Source organism: Hemicordylus capensis, chromosome 13 (genome assembly GCF_027244095.1).
Source record: "Hemicordylus capensis ecotype Gifberg chromosome 13, rHemCap1.1.pri, whole genome shotgun sequence".
Classification (NCBI taxonomy): domain Eukaryota; kingdom Metazoa; phylum Chordata; class Lepidosauria; order Squamata; family Cordylidae; genus Hemicordylus; species Hemicordylus capensis.
This window is the reverse complement of record NC_069669.1, coordinates 17,854,219-17,880,816: the sequence shown is the minus strand read 5'-3', so window position 1 is coordinate 17,880,816 and position 26,598 is coordinate 17,854,219. Positions and strand designations below refer to the sequence as shown.

The window sequence follows — 26,598 nt, the reverse complement described above, 5'->3', positions numbered from 1 at the left end:
TCAGTGCTCCAGCCAAAGGCCATTGTAGCTGGGGATTCTGGGGATCGTAGTCAACAACATCTGGGAATCCCTGTTAGAGGGAACACTGGTTAGGTTCCCAGATGTTGTCGGACTACGACTCCCAGTCATCCCTTCAGGGATTGTGGCTGGGGATGATGTTCAACCACATCTGGGGACCCCACATTGGGAATCCCTGGACTAGAAGACCATCTAAGCCTCTGGACTGGCCAGGGCTAGTAAAAATACTGGATAAATGTCCTTGAACAGGCACTGCCAGCCCAAGCCCATTGAGGTCAGGGAACCTTTTCTACACTGTGATTCGAATACAGGTGTGTACTGCCCAGCTCAGCTCTGATGAAGTTTGTGACATTTGTCTACAGTTCCCAAAACACACTGTGAAATAATACAGAGAACAAAGGATATGCTCCTGTTTTCCAGATCTTCCAAAGATGGGCAAACATAAACATTCTGAATTGATGAAAAGGACCTACATAACTCAGTGGCACCTGAGGAGGGACATTGGGTCGCATCGCTGCTCTCATGGTCCTGTAAGCAGCAAGGCAGCTGAGGCAGAGGCTCACAGGAACCAGCAACAGGCAAGCCAGGTCTGAAAGCTTCTGTAGCTTGCAGGGACCACACCCTTCCCTGCTCTTCCTAGAGAACCCTACTCCCAAGGAGACCTTCAGGGAGGCTTCCCCCTCTTGCTAAGGAGACCCATCATGGGGAAAACCTCCGGCATCCAAATGTGCACTCCACCATCAAGGCTGGATCTCGGTCAAGGTTCTGGGCCACCTCCTCTCCTGGGGACTTGGGTGTGATTCTAGAGTAGGCCACTCAACCTCCCACCAAGGGGCAGCAGATCCCACATGAAGTCTCTGTGGCAACAGCAGGCCACTGAATGTTCTAGGGCAGGGGTTCCTAACCTGCAGATGTTGCTGAACCACAACTCCCAGCATCCCTGGCTACAAAAAATTGTGGTTGGGGACGATGGGAGTTTTTAGTTCAGCAGCATCTGGAGGACCACAGGTTGGGAACTCTGGTTCTAGGACCAGCTATTCTGGGGGTTTGCTGCTGAGGTGGAGCTCTCTACTGGGGCAGGCTCATCCCTGGAGGTTTCCTCTTCCAGCTCAGTGTCTGAGCCAACCCTGGCAGGTAGCTACCACTGAAGAGAATGCCCTCCACGGAGACTACATTGAAAAACCGCTGAAAGCATACCTGGCTCCATGAAGGTGAGGACTCCCTTGGCTTGACACCCTTTAGCTTGGAGCTCTTCTTCTTCCAGCTGGTAGCTGTCAAAGCTGAAGCTCATTACCACGTTCCCTTCAGGAGTAACCACAGGGCTGACATCCTTGAAGTGGTCGCCCCCTACAGAACCCATGGCTGTTGACCTAGAAGTCAGGGGAAGACATGGCAATAAATTATATGCTCAGGATGGATGTTCCAAACATCTGTCCAGTGGATAACTTTATGCATAGGAACATAGGAAGCTGCCTTATACCGAGTCAGACCAGTGGTCCATTTAGCTCATATATATGCAACTTGTAAATAAAGGCAGCCAGAGTACCACCTAGTCCAGTTTTGCTGGCGGAGTTTCAATGACTGGTGCCAGAGGATGTGGACAAGGTGTTCAGTCGAGTTTGGCCGACCACAAGCCTGCCTGACCCTTGCCTTTCACGGTTTATTACATCTCGTAGGGAGGAAATTTTTAGCTGGATCCAGCAGGTTCCAAATGCCTCATTGAGAGGGGGAGTGGTCCCAGATCCACTGAAGGAAGCAATTATTCAACCATTCCTAAAGAAACGCAGTCTAGACCCAGAAGATGTAAACAACTATAGGCCTATGGCCAATACTCCCTTCCTGGGCAAAGTGCTTTAGTGTGTAGTGGCTGACCAACTCCAGTCACTCTTGGAGGAAACAGATTGTCTAGATCCATTTCAATCAGGCTTCAGGCCTGACTCTGGAACAGAAACAGCTTTGGTCGCCCTGTGGGATGACCTGTGGAGAGAGAGAGAGAGAGACAGGGAGAGTACAACCCTGTTAATTATCTCAGACCTCTCAGCGGCTTCCCATACCATTGACCATGGTATCCTTTTGGACAGGAAGGCTGAGTTAGGTGGGGTAGGCACTGCTTGCAGGGGGTTCCGCTCCTACCTTGAAGAGGGCTCAGGGCTGTGCAACTGTGAGGCACATATTTATGCAAGCAGAAAGGCCTTCTGCAGCAAAGGGAGAGGTGCAAAAATCTCCCTTCCTCCCGCTCCACACTCTCATAGGAAGCTGCCTAATACCCAGTCAGACCCTCAGTCCATCTAGCTCAGCACCGTCGACACTGACTGGCAGTAGCTTCTCCAAGGTTTTTGGCAGGAGCCATCCCCATCCTATGTGGAGATGCCAAGAACTGAACTTAGCCTGTCTGCATTCAAAGGAGATGCTCTTCCACTGAGCTAGTATGGTCCTTCCGCAACTGATTAACTCTACCCAGTGTATGGGCTCTCAGTCTCACCAACCGCCTTACATAGGTAGCTGCCTTATATACCATGTATGCTGGTCCATGACCGTCATAAAGATTGATTTGATTTGATTTGATTTTGATTTGCCTTATACCAAGTCAGACCATGGGTCCATCTAGCTCAGGATTGTCTACACTGACTGGCAGTGCCTTCTCCGGGGTTTCAGGCAGGAGTCTCTCACAGTTCTGCCTGGAGATGCTGCCAGGGATTGAGCCTGGGACCTTCTGTATGCAAAGCAGATGTGCTACCACTAAACTACGGTCTCACACCCAAAAGCAGCACACAAGAATACCAAGAATATCAGCTTATGCAAAAATTGCCCTTTTACTGAGGACAACAAAATATTCAAAATATTGACATCTAGTGGAGAGTGTTTAAACAAAATGCTTGACTCAGCAATGCATGTCGCTCACAGCAGTCAGCAAATTGAGATGGGCCATCTATGATCAGCTAAATTTGTGCAGCAGCAGGTCCTTACAGGTTGCTAGGGCTGGTTAATGAGTTGGATGAGCTATGTCTGAATAAAGGAAATTAACTCGTGCAATTGGTTTTTTTTTTTACTGAAGACAATAAGATGCCTCAGATATATGAGATGTATCTCAGAGCATGGATACCATTGAAACATGGGTCTCAAAAAGCATCCCACTAGTAGCTGACTATTAATTTTTTTTTCTATAAAGGGAGTGGTGCAAATGTTAACCAGTTTTAAGTCCTATTAAGCAAGAGACTAAAACATGTGCTTGGCTCTTTAATATTAGAATAAGTGGGATTTAAAAGTGCTCAAAATTCATGGGATCATTTCTCAGGTTTCTAGCCCCCACGAATCCAAAGATAGGTTTTTAAATGCCGGGTGAAATCTCAGAAGCCAAAGGTACCCAATCAGATACTTTACTGAGAGAGGAGAGCTGGTCTTGTGGTAGTGAGCTGCCTTTGCTAAGCAGGGTCTGCTTTTGGGTGGGTGACTACATGCAAGCTCTGTAAAATATTCCCCTTAGGGAATGGGGCCATAGCTAAGTGGGAGACCATTTGTATGCTTGCAGGCAGAAAGTCTCAGGTTCACTGCCTGACATCTCCAGGTAGGGCTGAGAGAGATTCCTGCCTGAAATCTTGCACTGACAGTCAGTGTAAACAATACTGAGCTGGATGGACTAATAGTCTAGCTTGGTATAAGGCAGCCTCCTATATTCCTAAGATTTTCAGCCATGAGGAAGTGGTGCTGAGTGCTTGATAGCTCCTCACCCCTCTCCATGGCTCGTAGGAGTAGACCACATTATACAAGTGAATGGCATGTGTGCAAATTGGTTTGATTTGCACATTTTATACAGGCTGCAGACATTGTTTCTTGGGAAATGCTTTCCCCCCATAGTATTAAATGCTTCTTTTCATCTGCATAACAGAGTAATAGAACTAGATTCCATCTGAAAAAACATTAGGAGGGATATAGTCGGAACTGCAAGTACCAGCTTTTTCCTGATGTAACAGACTTTGGTATTCTCTCCCAAAAGGACACCAATTTTTAACAGCCTCTGCTGCTGCTAGGAATGAATACAGATGTTTTCTGTGTCCATTCTTAGCAGGCTGAAATCATGTTTAATTAACCTTATGTTAACTCCCTTCAGCAGAAGAATAAAAGTGGCTGAACAGCCAGTATTAAAAAAGAAAGCAAAACCACCAGAAAATATATCTGCCTGCAAAAGCACAATACTAAAAGAATAAACTCAGCCCAGATAAGGACAGACAGGAAATGATCTTGATATACTAACTGTATTTGGCTTTTTAAAACAGCAACCCTATTTTCAAACTCTTTATCTAATGCTTGTTGTAAATATTCAGTAAAGAGAAAACAAGATGTGTTTTCTTGCATGGGTACATACAGGAACTATCCTTTGTTTCCCTAGATCTAATCTAAAGACTGGAGCTCATTCTCGTCTTCCCAGTTTTATACTAGGTGTCTCAAAATAATGGCAGGCATTCTCTGTAGGAACTAAATGTTTTTCACGGGCTGTATCCTTAAAAACAGCTGGTGCAGGCTCGACTTCACCCCAAATAATGTCCCTGGTTGTAGGAAACTATGAGGCTATTCACATGCGCGTGCAAAGCTAACCGGTTCTGCACGCGCGTGCAAAGCTAACCGGTTCTGCACGCTCGTGTGAACCTCTGGGATTGGGCTAATCCTGGCGGCACCATGGTGGCACACCCGCCCAAGAAGTCTCCCTTCAAAATAGGCCTAGGAGAGCAAGTGCTCGCGACTGCCAGACTGCAGGGAGCCCAGGGAGGGAGCCCCATCATGCACCACGCACTTACGCAGTGCATGATGGTATTTCCGGGGGCCAGGGAGCACGCCCAACACAGGAGGAGTGGTCATCTGCGGGGAAGGTAAGTCTAACCCACCTTCCCTGCTGCCAGCTCTGGAGCCCTTCCCACCAGTCGTGAGAAAGGGCTCACCGTGAAAAAAGTAATCAATTCATCCAACCCCCCCCCCTTTTTTTTTTTTGCTTTCCAACTTTATTTAGTTGTATTTATTTATTGCTAGGTTTTTATACCACATTTCATAAAAATAATTTGCCTTATAATGTCACTTCAGGCAAAATTTGCCATTTCTAGTCCCAGGTCTGATCAATATTGCTCACCGGGTAGAGTTTGGGTAAAGACAGACATAAAACTTAAAGGCAGTGGGGCTGTTCTGGAAGTGGAAACCCCTGCTAACTTGGCAAAGAGGCACCTTTTAACGTGCTGATTCTCTTCATTTAGCAGGAGGAGAGGAACTGGTCCTATCCACCCCCAGCACAGTACTTCCAGAAACTGTTGCTGGGGTCTATCTTATGTTTCTTTTTAAATTGTGAGCCCTCTCGGGACAGGGGTCCATCTTATTTATTTATTATTTCTCTGTGTAAACCACCCTGAGCCATTTGTGGAAGGGAGGTATAGAAATTGAATGAATGAATGAATGAATAAATAAATAAATAAATAAGTGCCCCTTGTACTCACTCTCAAACCATACCATGCCCTCACTGTCCAGCATACCTTGTCCTCACTTCCCAAACATACCATGCCTACACTGTCATAGGAACATAGGACGCTGCCATATGCCGAGTCAAACCATTGGTCCTTCTAGCTCAGCTCAGTATTGTCTACTACACAGACTCGCAGCAGCTGCGCTCACTATGCAAACATACCTTGCCCTCACTAAGCTCCAGCTTCACGAACAATGGCAATAAAACCCCAGTACTACAAGTTTGAGCCACCTAATGGCACCGTAGGGAAATGACTTAACTTAGCAAGCCAGAGGTTGCCGGTTCGAATCCCCGCTGGTATGTTTCCCAGACTATGGGAAACACCTCTATCGGGCAGCAGCAGTACAGGAAGATGCTGAAAGGCATCATCTCATACTGCGCGGGAGAAGGCAATTGCAAACCCCTCCTTTATTCTACCAAAGACAGCCACAGGGCTCTATGGTGGCCAGGAGTCGACATCGACTCAACGGCACACATTACCTTACCTTTACTGCAAGTTTGAAGCTAACTGTGCATGGTGCTGATTGGCTGGCTCCCCAGTGATGTCACTAGTGATCGCTAGCTGCAGACTGGGTAGGATGGTGGCGGCCAACCAGTATCATTTACCCAGCATTGTCTCGAGGGTGGAGGAAAAGCATGTCCTGCACTGTCCAACCGAGATCACAGCTAACACACAATCACTTCTCTGTTCTCCCACCTTGATTTTTGCAGAGACATAACCAGTTCTTGGGAGCGTGCCCAGGGAGCTTGGTTGGATGGATGCAACACAGCTTCTGGTTGCAAGAACTGGTCTGATGACTGGCAACAGGTTTCCAGGGTTCCAGACAGGGATCTTTGCCGGTCCTCTCTATTAAGACATTCCAGGGACTAAAAATGGGACCTTTTGCAGCCCTTAAGGCTCTGTGTGCTACTGCCCCATCTGCTAAACTTTCAGTCTTCATTCTGGGAAAAGCATTTGCTGAACTGGGGCTCTTGAGGATATCCTACAGAAATGGGGTCATTTTACAGAGGATAAGATCGTTATCAAATGTTTCCAGATGAAAATTCCTATTCTACTCAAAAAGGTGTGGAGTTCACTGTGGCTGCTAGGAAATTATGGGCTGGTCATCTGAGCAAGGCTGCAATGAACTGTAAAGGGGATGAGCACACTTGATTAGTACTGTATGTTCTGTTATGCAGCTGATATGTTATATGTTATATAATATGTAATGGCTGGGTATGTTTATTTGCTACTGACTATTATAACTGTGCTTTAATTGCAATGACTTTTGGTTATAAGCAACAATGTTCTGATTCAGTATCCCCTCTTCAAAACAAGACACTACATTACTGCATGCAGCAGAGTGGAGCGCCAACCTGCAAGTAAATTTACGTGGCTTTTTAAAAAGTACATTTACTCAGGAAGTGGCATGCCGATTCCTGGCCTGTGTGTGCCTCAAGGTTTCGCTCTTGCTCCTCATCATTTCACTACCAGTCTTGGCACATGTCTACTGTGAATGGGCCACAAAACTGCAGGACACCAAAACACATTGAGGGACACGTGGAGGAGGAATTGAAAAGATAAACTGTATCGGAGGGGGCAGTGAGACAGATGTACAAATTCTCTTCCACTTGGGTTTGAGAAATGTGTGTGTGTGGGGGGGTGGTTTCCGTTTAAGAATATAAGAAGGGCCTTGCTGGATCAGGCCCAAGGCCCACCTAGAGAAGCATCCTGCTTCTCACAGCGGCCCACCAGATGCCTCTGGAAAGCTCCCAAGCAGGAGATGAAGGCATGCCCTCTCTCCTGCCACTATTCCCTTGCAGGGGGCTTAGGAAGATGGGAGTGGGCCCAGAGACAAGATTTTAAAATGCGCCCCCCAACTGAAGCTCAGCTCATGAAGTAAAGAAATCGTCAATGAGGCTGAATAGTGGTAACAAAAAGCGTGTATACACACAAATATACACCCTATGTGCCATAATAGAACATCATCCTAAATTATTTTTTAAAAGGTTTTGTAAATTGTGGATGAATTGTGGACGAAGTCATTTAATGGTACTAGAGATGCTGTTCTGGTAGCTCCAGGTCGTAAGACTCACATCAGTTTCGGAGGATGAATACAACTGAAGGAAGCCCGGGCCGGTGCGTGGCTGGGGGAGTCAGTCATGTGACTTGCCTCTGGGTCTCCTCCCAAGGCTGTGGGCCCCCAGACAACTGCCTCCCCTTGCCCTATTATAGTTATGCCCCTGCTCCCTTGCAACTAGCGTTGACAGGCATCCTGCCTTTTAAGCCTGGAAGTAGCCTATTGCCATCAAGAAGACGATGACAATGACTACTACTACAACAAACATTCGCTTTTCAACAAAAGTTTCCAAAGTGGTTTACATAGAGAAATAATAAATAAATAAGATGAATCCCTTTCCCCAAAGGGCTCGCAATCGAAAAAAAAACACAAGAAACACATCAGCAATAGTCTCTGGAGAGATACTGTGCTGGGGGTGGATAGGGCCAGTTGTTCTCCCCCTGCTAGTAGCCATTGATAGACCTGCCCTACACGAATTTGTCTAAGCCCCTTTTAAAGGCATCCAAGATGGTGGCCATCACCACATCCTGTGACAGATAATTCCATAGTTTAATTACACATCGTGTGAAAAAGTACTTCCTTTTGTTGGCCCTGGCACTCAGTTTCATGGGATGACCCTTGGTTCAACTGTTGTGAGAGAGGGAGAAAAATGTCTCTCTATCCACTTTCTCCACACCGTGTATAATTTTATAAATCTCTTATCTCCCTTTAGTTGCCTTTTTGCTAAACTGAAAATTCCTAAATGCTAAAGCCTTACCTTGAAAGGAAGTTGCATTTTCAGAGGGGACAGGATGAATGGCTCAAGGTTATTACAGGGATTCTCAACGTTGGAAGTGTTATTGGACTTAGAACATAAGAACAGTCCTGCTGAATCAGGCACAAGGCCCATCTAGTCCAGCATCCTGTTTCACACAGTGGCCCATCAGAGGCATCTGGGAAGCCCACAGGCAAGAGTAGAGGGCCTGCCCTCTCTCCTGCTGTTGCTCCCCTGCAACTGGTATTCAGAGGCATCGTGCCTCTGAGGCTGGAGATGGCCCACAGCCACCAGTCTAGCAGCCATTGATAGACCTGTCCACCATGAATCTGTCTAAGCCACCGGGGCAGGAGATTATGGGAGCTGAAGTCCAATAACATCTGGGGACCCAAAGTTGAGAATCCCTGCTCCTGATTACTGCAAATGACTTGTCTTTGTGTCATATTTTAACCTGCTCTTGGTACTAACACTCAGTGGAACATAGGAACATAGGAAGCTGCCATATACTGAGTCAGACCCTTGGTCCATCTAACTCAATATTGTCTACACCAGGGTTTCTCAACGTGTGGGTCCCCAGATGTTTTTGGACTTCAACTCCCATAATCCCCAGCCCCAGTGGCCGTGGGTTGGGAATTATGGGAGTTGAAGTCCAATTACATCTGGGGACCCACACGTTGAGAAACCCTGGTCTACACAGACTGGCAGCGGCTTCTCCAAGGTTGTAGGCAGGAATCTCTCTCAGCCCTATCTTGGAGAAGCCAGGGAGGGAACTTGGAACCTTCTGCTCTTCCCAGAGCGGCTCCATCCCCCAAGGGGAATCTCTTACAGTGCTCACCCTTCTAGTCTCCCATTCAAATGCAACCAGGGCAGACCCTGATTAACTAATGGGACAAGTCATGCTTGCTACCACAAGACCAGCTCTTTTTCCACATGTTCAAGTCAACATGGCTACAGATAGGTTTCTGAGCAAAATACAAAATGCTGGTTACTACCTATTAAGTCCTTAACAGCTTAGGTCCAGGGCATTTAAGAAAGTGCCTTCTTTGTCATGAACCCTGCCACCTATTAAGATCATATGGAGAGGTCTGGTTACGGTTGCCACCAGCTCGTTTGGTGGCTACTCAAGACCAGGCCTTCTCTGTGGCTGCCCCAGGGCTTTGGAATGTGCTCCCTGTCAAAATTAGAGCTTCTTTAACTCTGGCTGCTTTTTAAAAGACCCTTTAGACACACCTGCTTCTCAGGCTTTTAGTTAATTAATTAATTAATTTTAAACTGCTTGTTTTATCCCATAGAATTGTTTTAATAATTTTTTCCTGCTTTATACTTGCATTTTAAATTAAGTACATGACTTACACATATCAGGGGATACATAAATATGATGAACAAATCAATTTCCTAAAATCCACTGGTCATTCCGAACATGGGTGGGGAAGAGAAGTAATTTTATATGCAATTTGGATGACATGGGACAACCTGAAATAAACATGGTATTGTTTTTCCGCTGATTATCCACAACACCACTATTTGCAAGAGAAATGTGTGCCACTAGGGGTAAACAGCAACCTTATATGCTAAATATTAATCTCCATCGAAGACTCAATTAATTATCTTGTCATCAACATTTACCTGATGATTTGGCTCTAGGTCACATCTTGGAAAATTGAACCAGGAAGTGTGGTTCAGTTACGCTTCCTCCCAACTCAGCTGTGATATTAAAAACTGTTCTAGTTTGCTCTACCGTAATGGAAACAAGGGGGTGGGGACAGGTACTGTGAATTAAATTAATACAAGTAAACATGTGTGACTGTGTTGCACACTGTTTATCTTGCTGCTGGACCAGCTCATCTCAGCACAGCCCAGGAAGATTCTTCTCATCCTGTGTGGCAGGCCAATTTGATTCTTCGCTGTGTCTCTGAAGTTACGTTAGAGCCAATTTCAGAGCCAATTTATATAATCTTTGCTTGTAGTGAGTCTGCTTGTTTTCACTCTGAACTTGAAATGCATTTGTGGTGATCAAGTGGTGGGAACTCTTTGTCACGGACGCAGGCTGCGGAACTGTAGATCACCACTCAGCCCCCTCTTTGGGAAGTTTCCCAGAGGTGTGGGCAAGCAACCCAAGAATCCTTGCCATGGATCGCAGAGCTGCCCTTCCATGTGCCATGCCTTTCTTTTGGCTTGTCTATGCTGCCAACTGCCAATGCTGCTGGGAGACGATTCTGTCGACCGGCAGTCCTCAGTGATCTGGGGCTGGTTGTAGATCATTTCTCTAGAGCAACGGTATGAAAACAGATGTTTTCTATGTTCTTTCTTAGCAGGATGAAGCCATGTCTAATTAACCTTATGCTAACTCCCTTCAGCAGGAGAATAAAAGTAGCTGAACAGCCAGTATTAAAAAAGGAATTGTAGCTGGAGATGATGGGAGTTGTAGTTTATCAACATCTGGAGAACCACCCATTGGGAAGCTCTGCTCTAGAGAGACAGGTATCTATTGTCTGCCTGTCCCAACCTAAGATGTATAAAATTCACCTGCAAGTGACCGGGTTAGGATCTGATTTCCCAGTAACAGGGATTCCCAGATGTTGTTGACTACACCTCACATCATCCCCAGATGAAATGGCCTATGGCTGGCAATCATGGCAGCTGCAGTCATCAACATCTGGGAATCCCAGTTACAGGGAACACTGGTTAGAATCCTTTAATTTTAAGAAGAGATTTTTTCAATTTTTTTAAAAAAGAACCCCTACTAACTGAGCAAAGAGACAACTTTTAAGGTGGGGGTTCTCTTGTACATAGCAGGGGGAGAGCAAAAGGCCCTGTCCAACCCCAGCACAGCATCCCTCCAGTGGCTGTTGCTAGTATCTGCCTTATCTTTCTTTTTAGATTGCGAGCCCTTTGGGGATAGGAGACCATTTTATTTATGTATTATTTATTTTTCTATGTGAACTTTGGTTGAAGAGTGGTATATAAATATTCATACTAGTACTTTGCTCTCTCTCTCTCTTCAGAGCAAGGTGCTACAAATTTATTTATTTTTACGTTTATATCCCGCTCTTCCTCCAAGGAGCCCAGAGTGGTATCCATTGTTATGTTTATCCTCGCAACAACCCTGTGAGGTAGATTAGGCTGAGAGAGAAGTGACAGGCCCAGAGTGAGTCACCCCGTGAGATTCATGGCTGAATGGGTGATTGGAACTCGGATCTCCCCAGGCCTAGACTCTAACACTGTAACCACAAAAGATAAACAGATGGGCCAGTCACACCGGCTGACATCCAAAGCAAATAAATGACAATGCAGCAAGAGGAGCAGACAAACAGCACTTGCAGATGAACTGCATCAGGGCACCAGGGAAGGTGCAATCTTTGACAACCTCCCTTTCCCCAGGAAGCCCTCAGGGATATATTTTTAGGTGGCATTGAGGCCTTCCTGGGGAAGGGGAGACTGTACAAAATTGCCCCTTCCCTGTAGCAGCTAGTCTGCAAGTGCTGTTAATCTACCCTACTTGCTGCACCCGTGCTTCCTTGCTCAGGATGCCAACCATTTGTTTATTATTACCAGCTAATAACGCTTGGTGGACGGATTTGTTTGCAAAGCTGACTTTTGTGGAGGAAGCACGCAGGGAGTGGAAAGCAGCACACCAGCAGAACAAAGAAAGAAAACAGAACGGTGCTTAAAACACGGGCAGTTTATTAAAAAGGTAGGTCCCGATGTGTTTCGAGAGGAACTCTTCTTCAGTGGGAGAGATTAATAAAGCACAACTTCTCAGCAGTTGCTAGCTTAGCTAACTACTAGCTGCTGAGAAGTTGTGCATCGTGCTTTATGAATCTCTTCCCCTGAAGAAGAGTTCCACTCAAAACTCACCGGGACCTACTTTTTAATAAACTGTATCGTTCCTGTTTTCTTTCAAAGGTGTCATGGCTAGAGTGTTTGACAAAAGACAGAGGAGACCCAGGTTCAGATCTTGGCCATTATGCATACTGGGTGATCCAAGGCCAGTCCCCTCTCTCTCAGCCTAGCCTAACTCAAAAGGTTGCTAGGAGGATCTCCTAGGAGAGGAGTAAATCTTGTGTGCCACACACCAAGCTTCTCAGAGCAAAGGGAAGCTGCAAGGTAGGAGGAGAGCTGGTCTTGCGGTAGTGAGCATGAATTGTCCCCTTTGCGAAGCAGGATCCACCCTGGTTTGCATTTGGATGGTGACTACCCATGAACACTGTCTGCTGTAAGATATGCTATTCCCCTTAGGGGATGGGGCTGTGGTAGAGGACCTGCAGTCTGAATCAGTAGATAAGGCAGGTTCCTATGCTTTGATGTTCACAACAAAGTCTTCTAGGCAGCTCTCCTTACAAAATACCCTCCATCCCAAAATGTTGGATGAAACCAGGACTACGAATAAAAAAAATATTTCCCCCTCCCTCCAGCCCCAAATCGATCCGACTTTCCCCCTGCCGTAATCACAGGTGAGTGGAGTCAGCCACCACACACTGCCCACTGGAGAGAGGCGGCAGGCGAGAAGCGTCCCAGATTAACACCCGGCGCCGCAGCCAGCCGCCCACCCAGGGGCGCTGTGTAAACACACAATGCCCCGCCAAGACAAGAGGCTGCTGGCGGATTTTGTTGTTGCTGAAGTCCAACCTGACGACGACAAGGGGGGGAAAGGGAGCCCAGAAGAGCCCCTCCCTTCCCTGGCGACCCAATCGCTCCTGGAGGTCCACCCACTGCCAGCCCACCCCCCCAGCCTGCTGCTTGAGAGAGAGGGGGGGGGTGACATAGGGCGCGCCTCTTGCCCCCCTCTCCAAGCCGGATCTCTCCATCTCAGCAGCAGCAGCAGCAGCAGCCCCCCACTCGCGGGCTGCCCCTCTCCGAGCGAGCCTCTTTGTCCGGCTTCTCTCCGGGGAGGGGAGTTGCGCTGCCGGACAAAAGGCGAGCCAGAGGAAGAGCCCGCTGCGGCGGCGGCTGCTGCTGCTGCTTCGCCCAGCGGAGGCCAACAGGTTTGCTGGCTGGCGTCCCTCTCGCCTCCTCCGCCGCCCTCCCAGCCAGGAGCCCTTACCTGTGCCTGGGCTGGCTGCCGGTCAGAGCCCAGCAGCGCCCGCCCGGAGGTCCTCAGCGCCGTTGCCGGGGGGGCTCCTGCTCCTCCTCCTTCAGCCGGCCAGACTCCGCTTGCCCGGGGCGACCGCCTCCTCCTCCCATGGCACCTCCGGCGGCGGCTGCTCCATGCAAACTCCGATCTCGGCTCCTGGCGGCGGGAGGAGAAGCAGGGCTGGAGGCGGGGAACGAGACCCGGCGGCGGGGGCGCGGGGTGCGTGTGTGAGTGTGCGCGCGTGGGGACGCGGGGTGCGCGCCGCGCGAGCCGTGTGGCCGAAGGACAGCCCCGCTCCGCTCGCCTCTTTCCCTCCCTGTCCCCCCTCCTGCGCCTTCCTTCTCGTCGCTAGCCGCTCTCCATCTGCCAGCCCTCTGGCCGCTGCGGGCAACCAACTGGGTCTCAGGCTATGATGGCATGGTCTTTGGATCAGGGCGCCCCAGTGACCATGCCTGCCTTTTCTTTCTTTCTTTCTTTCTTTCTTTCTTTCTTTCTTTTCTCTTTTCCTTGCGTGTATATTCATATAGAAATGGCCACCCTGCTCTCTTCCACCTCCAGAAAAAGGGGGCACCCAGAGCGGCTAACCATCAATGAGAAACCTCACTGGACCCAAATAAAGCTACAGCAGGCCAACGCTGAGAAAACAGACGCACAAGAATATCAGCTGGCGGAAGAGCACAGGTCAAAAAGCCAGCTAGGCAGAATCGTGTTCAGGTGGAAGGTGAGCAGATGAGCTCTGTTCAGCCAGACCTTGTGTACACACAAGGATGTACGCACGTGCACTTGTAGGTGCATGTGAATGGCTGTGCCCACATTCGTACTACAGGGTTAGGGTTAGGCCCCCTGAAATGCAGGATACAGACAGGGAGTGTACAGCTATGCCCATGTCCATCTTTACCTCTGTATGTATGCTCATACAAGTGGAGTGTTGAACGTAATGCATGAATAGAGCTAGAGGGACCTGACTTCCTCTCCCATAGCAGGGAGTTCCCCAAAGTGAGTGCCACCATAGAAAAGATTCTCTCAATATCACTGCTTGGACGACAACACCCATCATCCTCAGCCACAATAGTTGAAGGCCCTTGGGAGTTGTTGTAGTCTAACAACATCTAGGGACCCAAAGTTGAGAACCCCTCTCTTAAAGCTCTTTGTGTGTGTGTGTGTGTGTGTGTGTGTGTGTGTGTGTGTGTGTGTAGCAAGGTAAAGTGTGCCGTCGAGTCGCTGTCGACTCCTGGTGCCCACAGAGCCCTGTGGTTGTCTTTGGGAGAATACAGGAGGACTTTACCATTGCCTCCTCCCGCGCACTATGAGATGATGCCTTTCAGCATCTTCCCATATCGCTGCTGCCCAATATATGTATTTCCCATAGTCTGGGAAATATACCAGCGAGGGTTCGAACTGGCAACCTCTGGCTTGGTAGTCAAGCCATTTTCCCTCTGTGTCATTAGGTGGCATCCATATATAATGTAGTGTTATATATATAATGTAGGATAATGTAGTATCCCAGGAACACCCCCCTCCCCTCCAAGTCCTGCTATGCTGCCTCATCATGACGGGGTGGGTGTTCCTGGGAGGGATGAGCGAAGTATGCCGGGAGTTATACTCCGAGTAGGGTCACCCAAGGCGCAAAGGTCATCCTAGCTGCCCAACTAAAGCAAGCAGGCACCTATATTGGGCAGCAGCGATATTGGAAGGTGTTGGAGGCCTATGATCTGGCCCACCAGATCATTTCAGTGACAATGACAAAGGCATCATTACATACTGTGTGGGAGAAGGCAATGGTAAACACTCCTGTATTTTACCAAGAAAACCACATGGATGTAGTGCCAGATCAACATGCTACTGAGGAAGAACTGAGGATCTCTCAGAGTAACGATGGTGTTTATGCCATGGTTAGACTGAAGCCTTTTGAATGTCTAGCAGCTGATGTTGCCATGCGGGAAAAGAAAATCCGAAGCTGCAAAGACAGAATTACAATGGGAACGGGGAACGTAAGAAGCATGAATATGGGAAAGCTTGACACAGTGAAAGATGAAATGAATTGACTACAGATTGACATCTTGGGCATCAGTGAATTAAAATGGACTGGAATGGGACACTTTCAGTCAGACAATCATACCGTTTACTACTCAGGACACGAAAACCAAAGAAGGAATGGTGTTGCTTCCATAGTCAGGAAGGATATAGCAATGACAGTACTCAGATACAATGTGGTCAGTGACCGACTAATATCAATTAGATTTCGTGGACAACCCTTTAACATGAGAGTTCTTCAAGTCTATGCCACAACGACTAATGCAGAAGCAGAGGAGTTGATGAGTTTTATGCTCAAGTTCAGTCTGAAATTGACAGAACATGCAAGCAAGATGTGATGCTGGTGTTGGAGGCTAGAATACCAAAGTTGGAAAAGGTAAGGAGGAAAACACAGTCAGCCTATATGGCCTAGGAAACAGAAACAAAGCAGGAGAACAACATTAGTTTCTGCCAAGCCAATGATCTCTTCATTGCTAACACATTCTTCAAACAACCAAAGCGGCACATGGACATCACCAGATGGAGTACATAGAAATCAAATTGATTACGTTATTAGTGTAAGGATGTGGAAGAGCTCAGTTATAACAGCAAAGACATGGCATGGGGCTGATTGTGGAACAGATCACAAATTGCTCATGTGCAAGTTCCAAGTCAAGCTAAAGCGGAAAAACAAAGCTATCCAGCTTCCACAATACAATCTTGAGAATGTACCCACTATTTTCAAGGAGAACATCAGAAAGCGCTTTGAAGTTCTGAACTTCATTGATAGGGAACCAGAGGAACTGTGGAATGAAATCAAAGAAGTTGTTAAGGATGAAAGTGAAAAGAGACTGCCAAAGACCAAGAAACAGAAGAAAGCAAAATGGATGTCAGAACAGACGGTGGAAATTGCCAAGAAGAGGAGAGAAGCCAAAGTCAAGAAAGAGAAAGACCTCAGGAAGGAACTTAATAGGGAATTTCAGAGAGCTGTTAGAAGAGAGCAGGACTACAATGACATCTATAAAGACCTTGATGGAAACAGACATGGAAAACAAGTTTTCCAAAAGATCTCTGAACTCAGAGGGAGGTTCCAACCTCGAATTGGTATGTTAAGGGATGCCAAAGGACAGATAGTAACTGATTCAGAGAAGATCAAACAGATGGAAGGAGTATACTGAAAATCTGTACATCAGGGACGTCAACATCCAAGAGACTCTAGAAGATATTCCCTACTTGCAAGAACCTCTAGTATGGGAAGATGAAGTTAGATCAGCACTCTGGTCATTACCAATTTAGAAGGCTTCAGGAATTGATGGAATAGCTATAGAAATATGGCAGGCAACAGAAGAAGAAGCAGACAAGACTCTAACCAAACTATGCCAGCAAATTTGGAGAATGACACAGTGGCCAACAGATTGGAAGAGGTCAGTCTACATACCCATACCAAAGAAAGGAGACTTAATAGATTGCGCAAACCATTACACAATATCTTTCATTTCATATGCTAGTAAAATAATACTAAGGATCATCCAATGCAGATTAGAGCCCTACATGGAAAGGGAAATGCTGGATGATCAAGCTGGTTTCAGAAAAGGCTGAGGAACAAGAGACATCATTGCTGATGCACACATAATTGAGAAAACCAAAGAATACCAGAAAGAAGTCAATATGTGCTTTATTGACTACAGAAAAGCCTTTGATTGTGTTGCCCATGTCAAGTTGTGGAATATCCTTAGGAAAATACACAGGACAGGAAGCCACAGTCCAGACGAAACATGGTGAAACAGACTGGATCTAGATCAGCAAAGGAGTAAGACAAGGCTGTATACTTTCTCCTGCTTTTATATGCTGAACATATACTGAGAGAAGCTGGATTGGAAGAAGATGAGTGTGGCTTTAAAGTTGGAGGAAAAAACATCAATAACCTGCACTACGCTGATGACACCACTCTGATAGCTGAGAATGTGGATGATCTGCAAGCTCTAGTAATGAAAGTCAAGGAGCATAGTGAAAAAATTGGACTACGACTGAATGTAAAGAAGACTAAACTAATGACAACCAGCCTCAGAACTGACAATGAAGACACTGAAGTGGTGGATAGCTTCTGCCTTTTAGGATTGATTGTCAACAATAAAGGATCCAGCAGTCAAGAAATATGCTGCAGACTAGCACTTGGTAGGGTTGCAATGAAGGTCTTCAAAAGGATATTTAGATGCACCTACAAAGATTAGAATCGTTCGGACAATGTTTTCCCCCCATGATACTCTATGGATGCAAAAGATGGACTTTGGAGACGCAAGATAGAAAAAGCATTGATTCTTTTGAACTTTGGTGCTGGAGAAGACTTTTGAGGATACCATGGACAGCCAGGGAAACAAAGAGGATCCTAGAACAAATCAATCCAGAATGTTCACGAGTCACATATGACCAGGCTCAAACTATCATACTTTGGACACATTATGCGATAATCTGGCTCCCTTGAGAAGTCCATAATACTGGGAAAAGTGGAAGGAAAGAGAAGAAGAGGATGGCCAGCAGCAAGGTGGATGGACTCGATTACGACAGCCATGAATGCACCACTGAGAGACCTTAAAGGCCATGTTGAAGACAGATCATCCTGGAGAGAATCTATCTATGTGGTCGCTAAGAGTCGACACCGACTTGATGGCACTTAATCAGTCAATCAACCAGTATTTTATAAATAAAGACAAAAGCAACATGTCCTCAACTGGAAACTCAGATATGTACTCTTACTTTTCATCTCCTTTCTAGCCCGTCATTCTTTGAAGGCGCTCAGGGCAACATACAAGGCTCCCGACAACATTTTATGTCCCCAGCAACATATAAGGCTCCCCCCAACAGCTCCCTTCAATGCTGCGCCACCTTGCCTAACCCTACATTTAACCCCAGCCTTTAGCCAGGGTTGTGTGTTGCCAGCCCAAGCACACACCGAGCCAGATGGCAAGAGCACCCGGCTGAGGAAGGATCCCTCAATGCACAGTGCTTCTGGCTTGAGGGATGCTGGAGGACTTCCTCCTCCAGCTCCCTGCTCTGCTGATTGCCACGGCGCCGCTTGTGTGCTGTGGCAAGCGGCAGAACCTGAACGGGGATGGAGATCATTTGCAGAGGCTGCCTCCCCAACAACCCTCCGCCTTGCCAGCAAAAATGGCCCTGTGCACAACCTTTCTGTCTTGAAGGCCTGTCAGCTCTCCTGAATACTACTTATCCAAGTTCTAAAGCACCTTTGTAGAAATAGAAGCATTGTAGTCTGAAATATTTTTAAAATCCAACAACTGAAACATGACATCAGCTGGTGGGCCTCTCTAGGAAAGCTGTTCCATGGTTGTCAATACTGAAAAAGCCACACCTTTAAGATTTTCCTTAAATAGGTGGTAGCTGATGCAGAGCCATTGCAAGTGATCTTAAAGAGCCTGGGCGACTATATGAACCCACATGAACCTGCCTGTCAATTAAGGTATTCTCCAAAGGTCTTTCTCTGAGTGCCTCCCCCTTCAGAGGTCAGCTGAGTGGCTATTATTGAAATGTATTAAATAAATATTAGAGAAAGGGACCTTTCTGTGGTGGCACTCTGATTCTGGAACCCTCTTCCTGATCGCAGCCACCCGGCACCAACCCTGTTATCCTTTAGGCACCAGACAAAGTCTGTTCTGTTCTCTCAGGATTTTAATAGTACAGGAGATCTTTTAATGGCCTTTTATCCATTGCTTTTGTCTGCTGGTTATTTATTTCGGTTATTTGTTTATTTATTTAGCATATTTTTATACTGCCAAAAATGCAAGTTTCTGGGCGGTTTACAACAGAACAAACAACAAATGAAAAAGTTAAAACATCACAATAATTTAAGATTTAAAACAACGTTAAAACTATTAAAAACCATCCAACTATTAAAGCAGTGTCTAATCAGAAGCCTGGGTGAACAAATTGTCTTGACTTGCCTTTCTAAAAGTTGTAAGAGATGGGGAGGCTCTTATCTCAGCAGGGAGCGTGTTCCAAAGCAACGGAGAAGGCCCATTCCTGGGTAGCCCCGAGATGAGCTGGTGGCAACTGCAGGTGAACCTCTCCTGATGATCTCAATGGGCGGAGGGGCTCATAGCGAAGAAGACATTCTCTTAAATACTTAAAGGTTTGTCTTTTTTTTTTTTAGCTAGCGTTGCTATTTCCTTTGGTTATGTATGTGAATGGATATGGACATACATATATTGAGTCATGCAAAGCCCACTTTGCTATTCTCCTTCACTATGATCTGCCACAAGTCTGTTAGCGCAAAATCATGACAAGTAGGTCATCTGAACTCACCCACCTTTGGCTCCTGAGCTTTCCAACTGCCATTTGCCTGACATTCTCTGTCCATTTGCAACCTGCATTTGAAGTTGGGCAGAGAAAATTGGCCCAGTGTCGGGCAGAAGGCTCAGGAACTGGAGGTGGCTGGGTTCAGATGTCATGCCCATCAAGAGTGCACGCTTGTGGCTTGCAGCAGATTGTGTGAGCCTACCCAGTGTATACAGGGCTGGCCTGCCCACTAGGCAGACCTATGTGGTTACCCAGGGCATCGATTCTTGGGGGTCACTACCTGCCTCCCTTTCCAAGAAACGACCAACATGTCTGACATGCTGCGAGTGCTCATCCACTCTTCTCCCTGGAGGGGAAGTGGGGAGAGGGTGATCGAGCAAAGCCACCTTGCCTTACTTTGTGTTGCTCTTTTTCCTGAACCACACTTGGGGGGGGGGGGCAAAGTCAAATTTGGCCCAAAATCCTAGGCCCTGAATGTTTGTGGGAAAGACACACTTTTCAGGTACACTCCCCAAGGTAAAATCTAAGCAGCACCCCAACAGTTAACAAAAATTAAATTAAAATTACAACTCTTCAATGGTATCCAACATTTGCCCTCTGAGGAGTCTGCCTCACCATAGTGCTGACCCTGCATTAAGAAGGTGAAGCTGGTGTTTCCTCTATGGAGAAAATGGCTACCCTAGAAGCAAAAAAAAAAAAAAAAAGGAGGCAGAAGCAGGAGAAGAGTAATGTGGGTAAATGACAAAAGTGGCCCATTTTCCCTCTTCACAAGTATTGGCTGCAAATGTGAAGAGCTGGGTTATGAATTACAATCTTCTTGTAGTCAATAAATGTCACCCTACATCTATCAGCTTGTAGGTCCTGTGGGGGCAGAGTATTGGCTTCGATGCCAGAAGAAATTAGAGAGACAAAGTAGCGGTCTCTTCCTGTGCAAGGAAATCCGAACAACCATCTATTCTGCTTAATGTATATAAGGGACATCACAATACTTTTTTTCCCGAGCAGGTGGGGAGGGATGCATAACGGAGAGCAATTATAATAATCTTTATTATAAGGGCCTAAAATACCTGAACCAGACTCTGTACAATGTAAAACAGATTAAAAACAGTCCTGTCCACTAGACTTACCATCCAGCATTGTGTTCACTGCATTCTTCTCCAGTGTTCAGACGTCCTTTGTGTGCACGTTTATATAGCTTTCTGTTAGATAGCTTTGTGTTAGATAGCTGATGAATGAGATGGTTCAGTTGTGCAGTCTGGAAAGAAGCAGAGGACACAGTCAAAAGACCGCATGCCGCAGATTAGCTAATGCTTATATCCCCAAATCTTCTTCTTTTCCCCCCACAATCAAGATGATGAGTGAAGGGAGCTGATCTCTATGTTATCACCTTCCCCAGCTCTCGGATTACTAGACATAGAATTAGAACTCAAATTATTCCTTAAGAAGGGTTTCTTTTTGCTCCTGAAATGTTCTTATGACCAAGCTACATGTTACATTAAATATGTAGGTTGGCTTTCAAGTTCCCTTTCTGGCATCTCCAAGATAGGGCTGAGAGAGATTCTTGCCTGAAACCTTGGAGAAGCTGCTGCTAGTCTGTGTAGACATTTCTGAGCTAGATAGACCAATGGTCTGACTCAGTATATGGCAGCTTCTTGTGTTCCTATGTCCAGGGTAAAAAAACACACAATAATCCACTTTTTACATTGTTTTTTGGGGGCAAATTCAAACTCGCAATAAAGCCTCACAGTAAACCCATGGTAAAGCCTCCTGTCTGGAAATGCTCCTGGAGATGCCAGGAGGTGAACCTGGGGCCTTCTGCACACGAAGCAGATGTTCTTCTACTGAGCTCCGATATCTTACAGTGCTCACATGTAGTTTCCCATCCCTATGCAAACCAAGATGGACCCTGCTTATCAAAGGCAATTCATGTTTGCTACCACAAGACCAGATCTCCTCCCCAGGATAGGAAGTTCCCATTAATGTTAGTGGAGCAAATAGCAGTATGGGGTTGATCCTTTTGGGTCAAGGGCAGCGGCTAAACCTCCCCATGTCATGATCTCAATTTGGATTTTCCCTAAATTATGTGTTTAATATAACAAGTAGTTTGGCTCTGAGTAAGAGCATAGGAAAGAGCCCTGTTACATCTACTCCTGCATTATTTTTCCGACAGTCACCAGCTGGATGGGCCTTTGCCACCAAAGCAACTATAAAAGGGCACATGCAGAGTAATCCTGAGCAAAGGGCACATCCTGAGGAATCCTGATACCTTTCTGAGAATTGTATCAAGATAAGGAGAGAGACTCTGAAATTCCCATTGCCCTCTTGAGTAAAGATTCGAGAAATTCTCGGTGGGTATTTGTCACCAAAGGGCACACTATCACCAAAGGGCACCCTGCCCCACAATACCCACTCTGCACAGAGCACCCCAAAAGCTCAGAGGCCATGTGAGAGAATTCTCCATTTGCAAAGTCTGCTCTTCCAGGCTAAAGGAGCCAACTGGGTATCCTCCAAAAGTGCACAGATGACAAAAGGGACGTGCTCATTGCACCCCAAATCTAGTGCCAAGGATCATGGCTCTAGTCCTTTGCAGAAGGCTTCGGTGTGCTGTATTCCTTCACCTTGCAATAATCTTGCCTCCACGGATCTAAACGCCAGTGAGCTGTTTGTTTTTGGTTAGATATACTTAAAAAGCACAATCGTCTGCAATATGTTATCAACAGTTCAAAATATATCTTAGCAGCTGCAGTGTGTGAAATGTCACGGTGTACTTTAACATGGTGTAATAGTGTTCTTGTGCATTAATTTATTTTACCTGCTTGCGCATTACGGAGGGGGGAAGGTACATCCACTCCTCGCTCGGAGTTTTAACAACTAGAGGTCCTTGTGAGGAATTAAAACCTAAAGAATGGCAACTCTAGCAATTAACTCTAACAAAAGGCTTTGGAATGCACTCCCTGCTGAAATAAGAGCCTCCCCATCTCTGAAAGCTTTTAAAAGGGCCATTAAGACACATTTTATTCATCCAGGCTTTTAATTAGGCTTATAGAATTTATCATTGTTTTAAATTTGTCATTGTTTTAAATTAAATTTGTTTTAATCTGTGTTAGGAACATAGGAAGCTGCCATATACTGAGTCAGACCATTGGTCTATCTAGCTCAGTATTGTCTTCACAGACTGGCAGCAGCTTCTCCAAGGTTGCAGGCAGGAGAAGCTAGGGAAGGAACTTGGAACCCTCTGCTTTTCCCAGAGCGGCTCCATCCCTTAAGGGGAATATCTTACAGTGCTCACATGTGGTCTCCCATTCAAATACAACCAGGGCGGACCCTGCGTCACTAAGGGGACAAGTCATGCTTGCTACCACAAGACCAGCTAAGCTGCCCAGAGACGTGTGTTGGGGTGGTGTATAAATATGCTAAATAAATAAACGTTTTGGAAGGCATCTGCCATAAACAAAAAGAGAGCCATGGACAGGTATCAGAAAATATGAATTGTCTTTGGTACATTGGGACAATTGGAACCTATGTAGCAGAGGGCATACCCTCTAAGACTGCCCAGGTGAAAAACAAGGGCACATTCATGGCTAACCCATTTATTATCATGGCAAGATGTGCAGTGCCCAAAGCCTCTCCCTTTATCACTGTGCATTGCTATCATCTCCAGGCAGAATTATTAGCCAAGTAAGGATTTCATCTGAGGCAGGGATCTGGAGAAGGCAGAAGTCCCAGGAGGAATTAAGAGCTCAGACAGGTCCAAGGGCGAGCAAGAGTCAGGCAACAGGGTCAGGACTGTGGACAGCTCTAAGTAAGAGAGGATGTACTGGATAGTCATCACAGAGCAGGAAGGAATTTGCAAAAGCCTGGGGTTAACTGCAGGCTTATATATGTTGCGAGCTAGTTAGGGCGATTGGTTCCACCCTGGAGAAGCTTCTGTGGCGTAAAGGAGCTGTCCTGATTATACAGGCACTGACTCCAATGGCACTGGGGGCCCTCTGCTCGCCAGGTCTTTGAGGGACTCTCTCAGAGGATGAGTCTAGAGCTGCGTCTTTGGATCTGGACCTCCTGGTTCTCCACCTGATGCCAAGGGGTCCAGAGGCATGGGGGCATCTGGGGTGCGGGCTGTGTGGGCTTCCCCCTCTGTCTCATCCCCCAAGTCTTGTGCCTCAACTCCAAATTGGGGGTGTTTCTGACTTGGGGAACATGACACCTGCTGAAAATTCTCCATCACCCATATGCTGAATTTATTCCCTCTGCAAGAACCTGATTTAATGTCCAAGAGGCAGGGGTGCGCCTAGGTAATTTTGGAGCCTGGATCTAAAGGCCTTTGGGAGGCCCCCCTCCCCTGCAATTTAAGCATCATCATGCTCAGCCAGGCAACCACCACCCAGGACAGACTAAAGAGGATTGGGGGGAGGGGGGGCAGGGGCTTTGGAGACCTGGACATTGGCCCCTAAGTCAGGGGTAAGAGCACCTCTGCCAAGAGGGTAGGTGTTCCTGGGGTTAAAGATTCCCTAAAAACATAATTGCCCTTCATTTTGTTATCAGCCATTGAAAATATACCTCTTCAGCTACTGCATGTGAAATGAAGCCTTAGGTCTTATGTGCACTCATGTAGATACTAGAAACAAGACGCATCCACTGACCCACTCAGAGTTTAATGGCTATGCTTCTCTGAGGGAGAGCAGGATGCCTCCTTGTCTTAAGGAGGCAATCATTAGACTGCTTCTGAAGAAGCCTGCCTTGGATCCCTCAGAGTTAAGCAATTACAGGCCGTCTCCAACCTTCCATGGCTGGGCAAGGTAAGTGAGAAAGTGGTGGCCTCCCAGCTCCAGGAGGTCTTGGAGGAAACTGATCATCTACACCCATTTCAAACTGGCTTTCAGGCGGGCTATGGGGTGGAGACTGCCTTGGCTGGCCTGATGGATGATCTTCAGTTGGGAATTGACAGAGGGAGTGTGACTGGGTTAGTCCTTTTGGGTCTCTCGGCAGCTTTCAGTACTATTGCCCATCGTATCCTTCTGGAATGTCTGAGGGGACTGGGGGTGGGAGGCACTGATTTGCAGTCATTCCGCTCTTACCTCATGGGCAGATTCCAGATGTTGTCCCTTGGAGACTGTTGTTCTTCAAAATCTGAACTTTCGTATGGTGTCCCTCAGGGCTCCATATTGTCTCTGATGCTGTTTAACATCTACATTAAATCACTGGGAGAGATCATCAGGAGATTTGGTGCAGGGTCTTATCAGTATGCTGATGTCACCCAAATCTGTTTCTCCACATCAACATCATTGGCAGAAGGCATAACCTCCTAAATGCCTGCTTAGAGGGCAGAAGGAAGAGGAATAACAAACTGAGGCTGAATCTGCAGTGGAAAATGACTTGACTAGCAAGCCAGAGGTTGCATGTTCGAATCCCTCCTGGTATGTTTCCCAGACTATGGGAAACGCCTATATCAGGCAGCAGTGATATAGGAAGATGCTGAAAGGCATCATCTCACACTGTGTGGGAGATGGCAATGGTAAACCCCTCCTGTATTCTACCAAAGACAACCACAGGGTTCTGTGGTCGCCAGGAGTCGTCACCGACTCGGCAGCACACTTTATGTGTTGTGCGGGGTTAGAACTCAGGAGACAATTTTGATCTGCCAGTTCTGGATGGGGTCATGCTCCTTTGGAAGGAGCAGGTACGCAGTCTAGGGGTGGTTCTGGATCCAGACCTCTACCTTGTGTCCCAGGCTGAGGTGGTGGCCAGAGGTGCTTTTTATTGGCTTTGGCTGATACGCCAGCTGCGTCCGTTTCTTGAGATGAGCAACCTCAAACGGTGGTCCATATGCTGGTAACCCCTAGGCTGGATTACCCTATGTGGGGCTGCCTTTGTACGTAGTCCAGAAACTGCAGTTGGTCCAGAATTCAGCACCCAGGTTGGTCTCTGGGTCATCTAGGAGAGACCATATTATTCCTGTTTTGAAAGAACTACACTGGCTGACCGTACGTTTGCCAGTAAGTTGGCTGCCGGGCAAAATACAAGGTGCTGGTTATCCTCTATAATAAAGAGCTAAAGTGTCCGCCCGTGTCCCTGCCCGTGTCTTTCTCGGCCGTTCTGAGCATGTGCAGAGCGCATGCTCAGAATGTCCGAGAAAGATACGGCTGCAGGGACACAGGCGGCCATGTTGTCTTCGAGGGAGAGCAAGCAACCGGGGAGAACTCTTGGCAGCGCCGGCGGCGGAACTCTCCGCCCGGCCGCCCACAGTGACGAGCAAGTGGCAAAGCGGGAACCGGGGAGAACACTGGGCGGTGGCGGCAGCGGAACTCTCCACCCGGCCACCCACTGCAACGGCGCCGCCGCCGGCGGAACTCTCCGCCCGGCCACCTACAGCGATGAGCAAGCGGCAAAGCGGGAACCGGGGATAACTCTTGGCGGCGGCGGCGGCAGCAGAACTCTCCGCCCGGCCGCCCACTGCGACGGCAGCACTCTCGGCCCGGCCACCGAGCTGCCCGCAGCGCTGGCGGCACTCTCGGGCCCAGACGCCCGCCCGCCTGCCCGCCCGCCCGCGGCAAAGAGCAAGTGAAGCCAGAGGAAGCAGAAATAGGCGGCACCAAAAGACTACTAGCTAACATGGGTCAGGGACTGAGGGAGGAAGGCAAAGACAGATAGAGAGAGAGAGAGAGAGAGAGAGAGAGAGGGAGGGAGACATGACAATAGAAAGATAGAAAGAAGAAAAGAAGGAAGGAGAGAAAAGAGAGAGAAGGGAAGGAAAAGCACAAAAGAAACAAGGAGGGAGGGAGGGAAAGTAGGAAAGAGAGAAGTAAGGAAGGAAGGAAGAAGGCAGAAAAAGGAGAAAGAAATTAGGGAGAAGGACAAAAAAAAGACA

At 47.2% G+C, this 26,598-nt stretch overlaps 1 protein-coding gene across 2 annotated transcripts in view; it reads right to left on the bottom strand.

Annotated features, from left to right (window-relative positions):
• Positions 1 to 24,947, bottom strand: part of SLC29A4 (solute carrier family 29 member 4) — a 44,538-nt gene extending 19,591 nt beyond the window's left edge. The window contains exons 1-4 of one of the 2 annotated variants that reach the window (XM_053276719.1): positions 24,809 to 24,947; positions 20,861 to 20,988; positions 13,380 to 13,565; positions 1,216 to 1,388 (exon numbers count right to left, since the gene is read on the bottom strand). In XM_053276719.1, coding sequence (XP_053132694.1) covers positions 1,216 to 1,378 — 163 coding nt within the window. In that variant the 5' untranslated portion in view covers positions 1,379 to 1,388; positions 13,380 to 13,565; positions 20,861 to 20,988; positions 24,809 to 24,947. Of the gene's footprint in view, positions 1 to 1,215; positions 1,389 to 9,961; positions 10,602 to 13,379; positions 13,892 to 20,860; positions 20,989 to 24,808 lie in introns of those variants that run through there. The other variant, XM_053276720.1, reaches the window with a different exon arrangement.
• Positions 24,948 to 26,598: the final 1,651 nt, after the last annotated feature.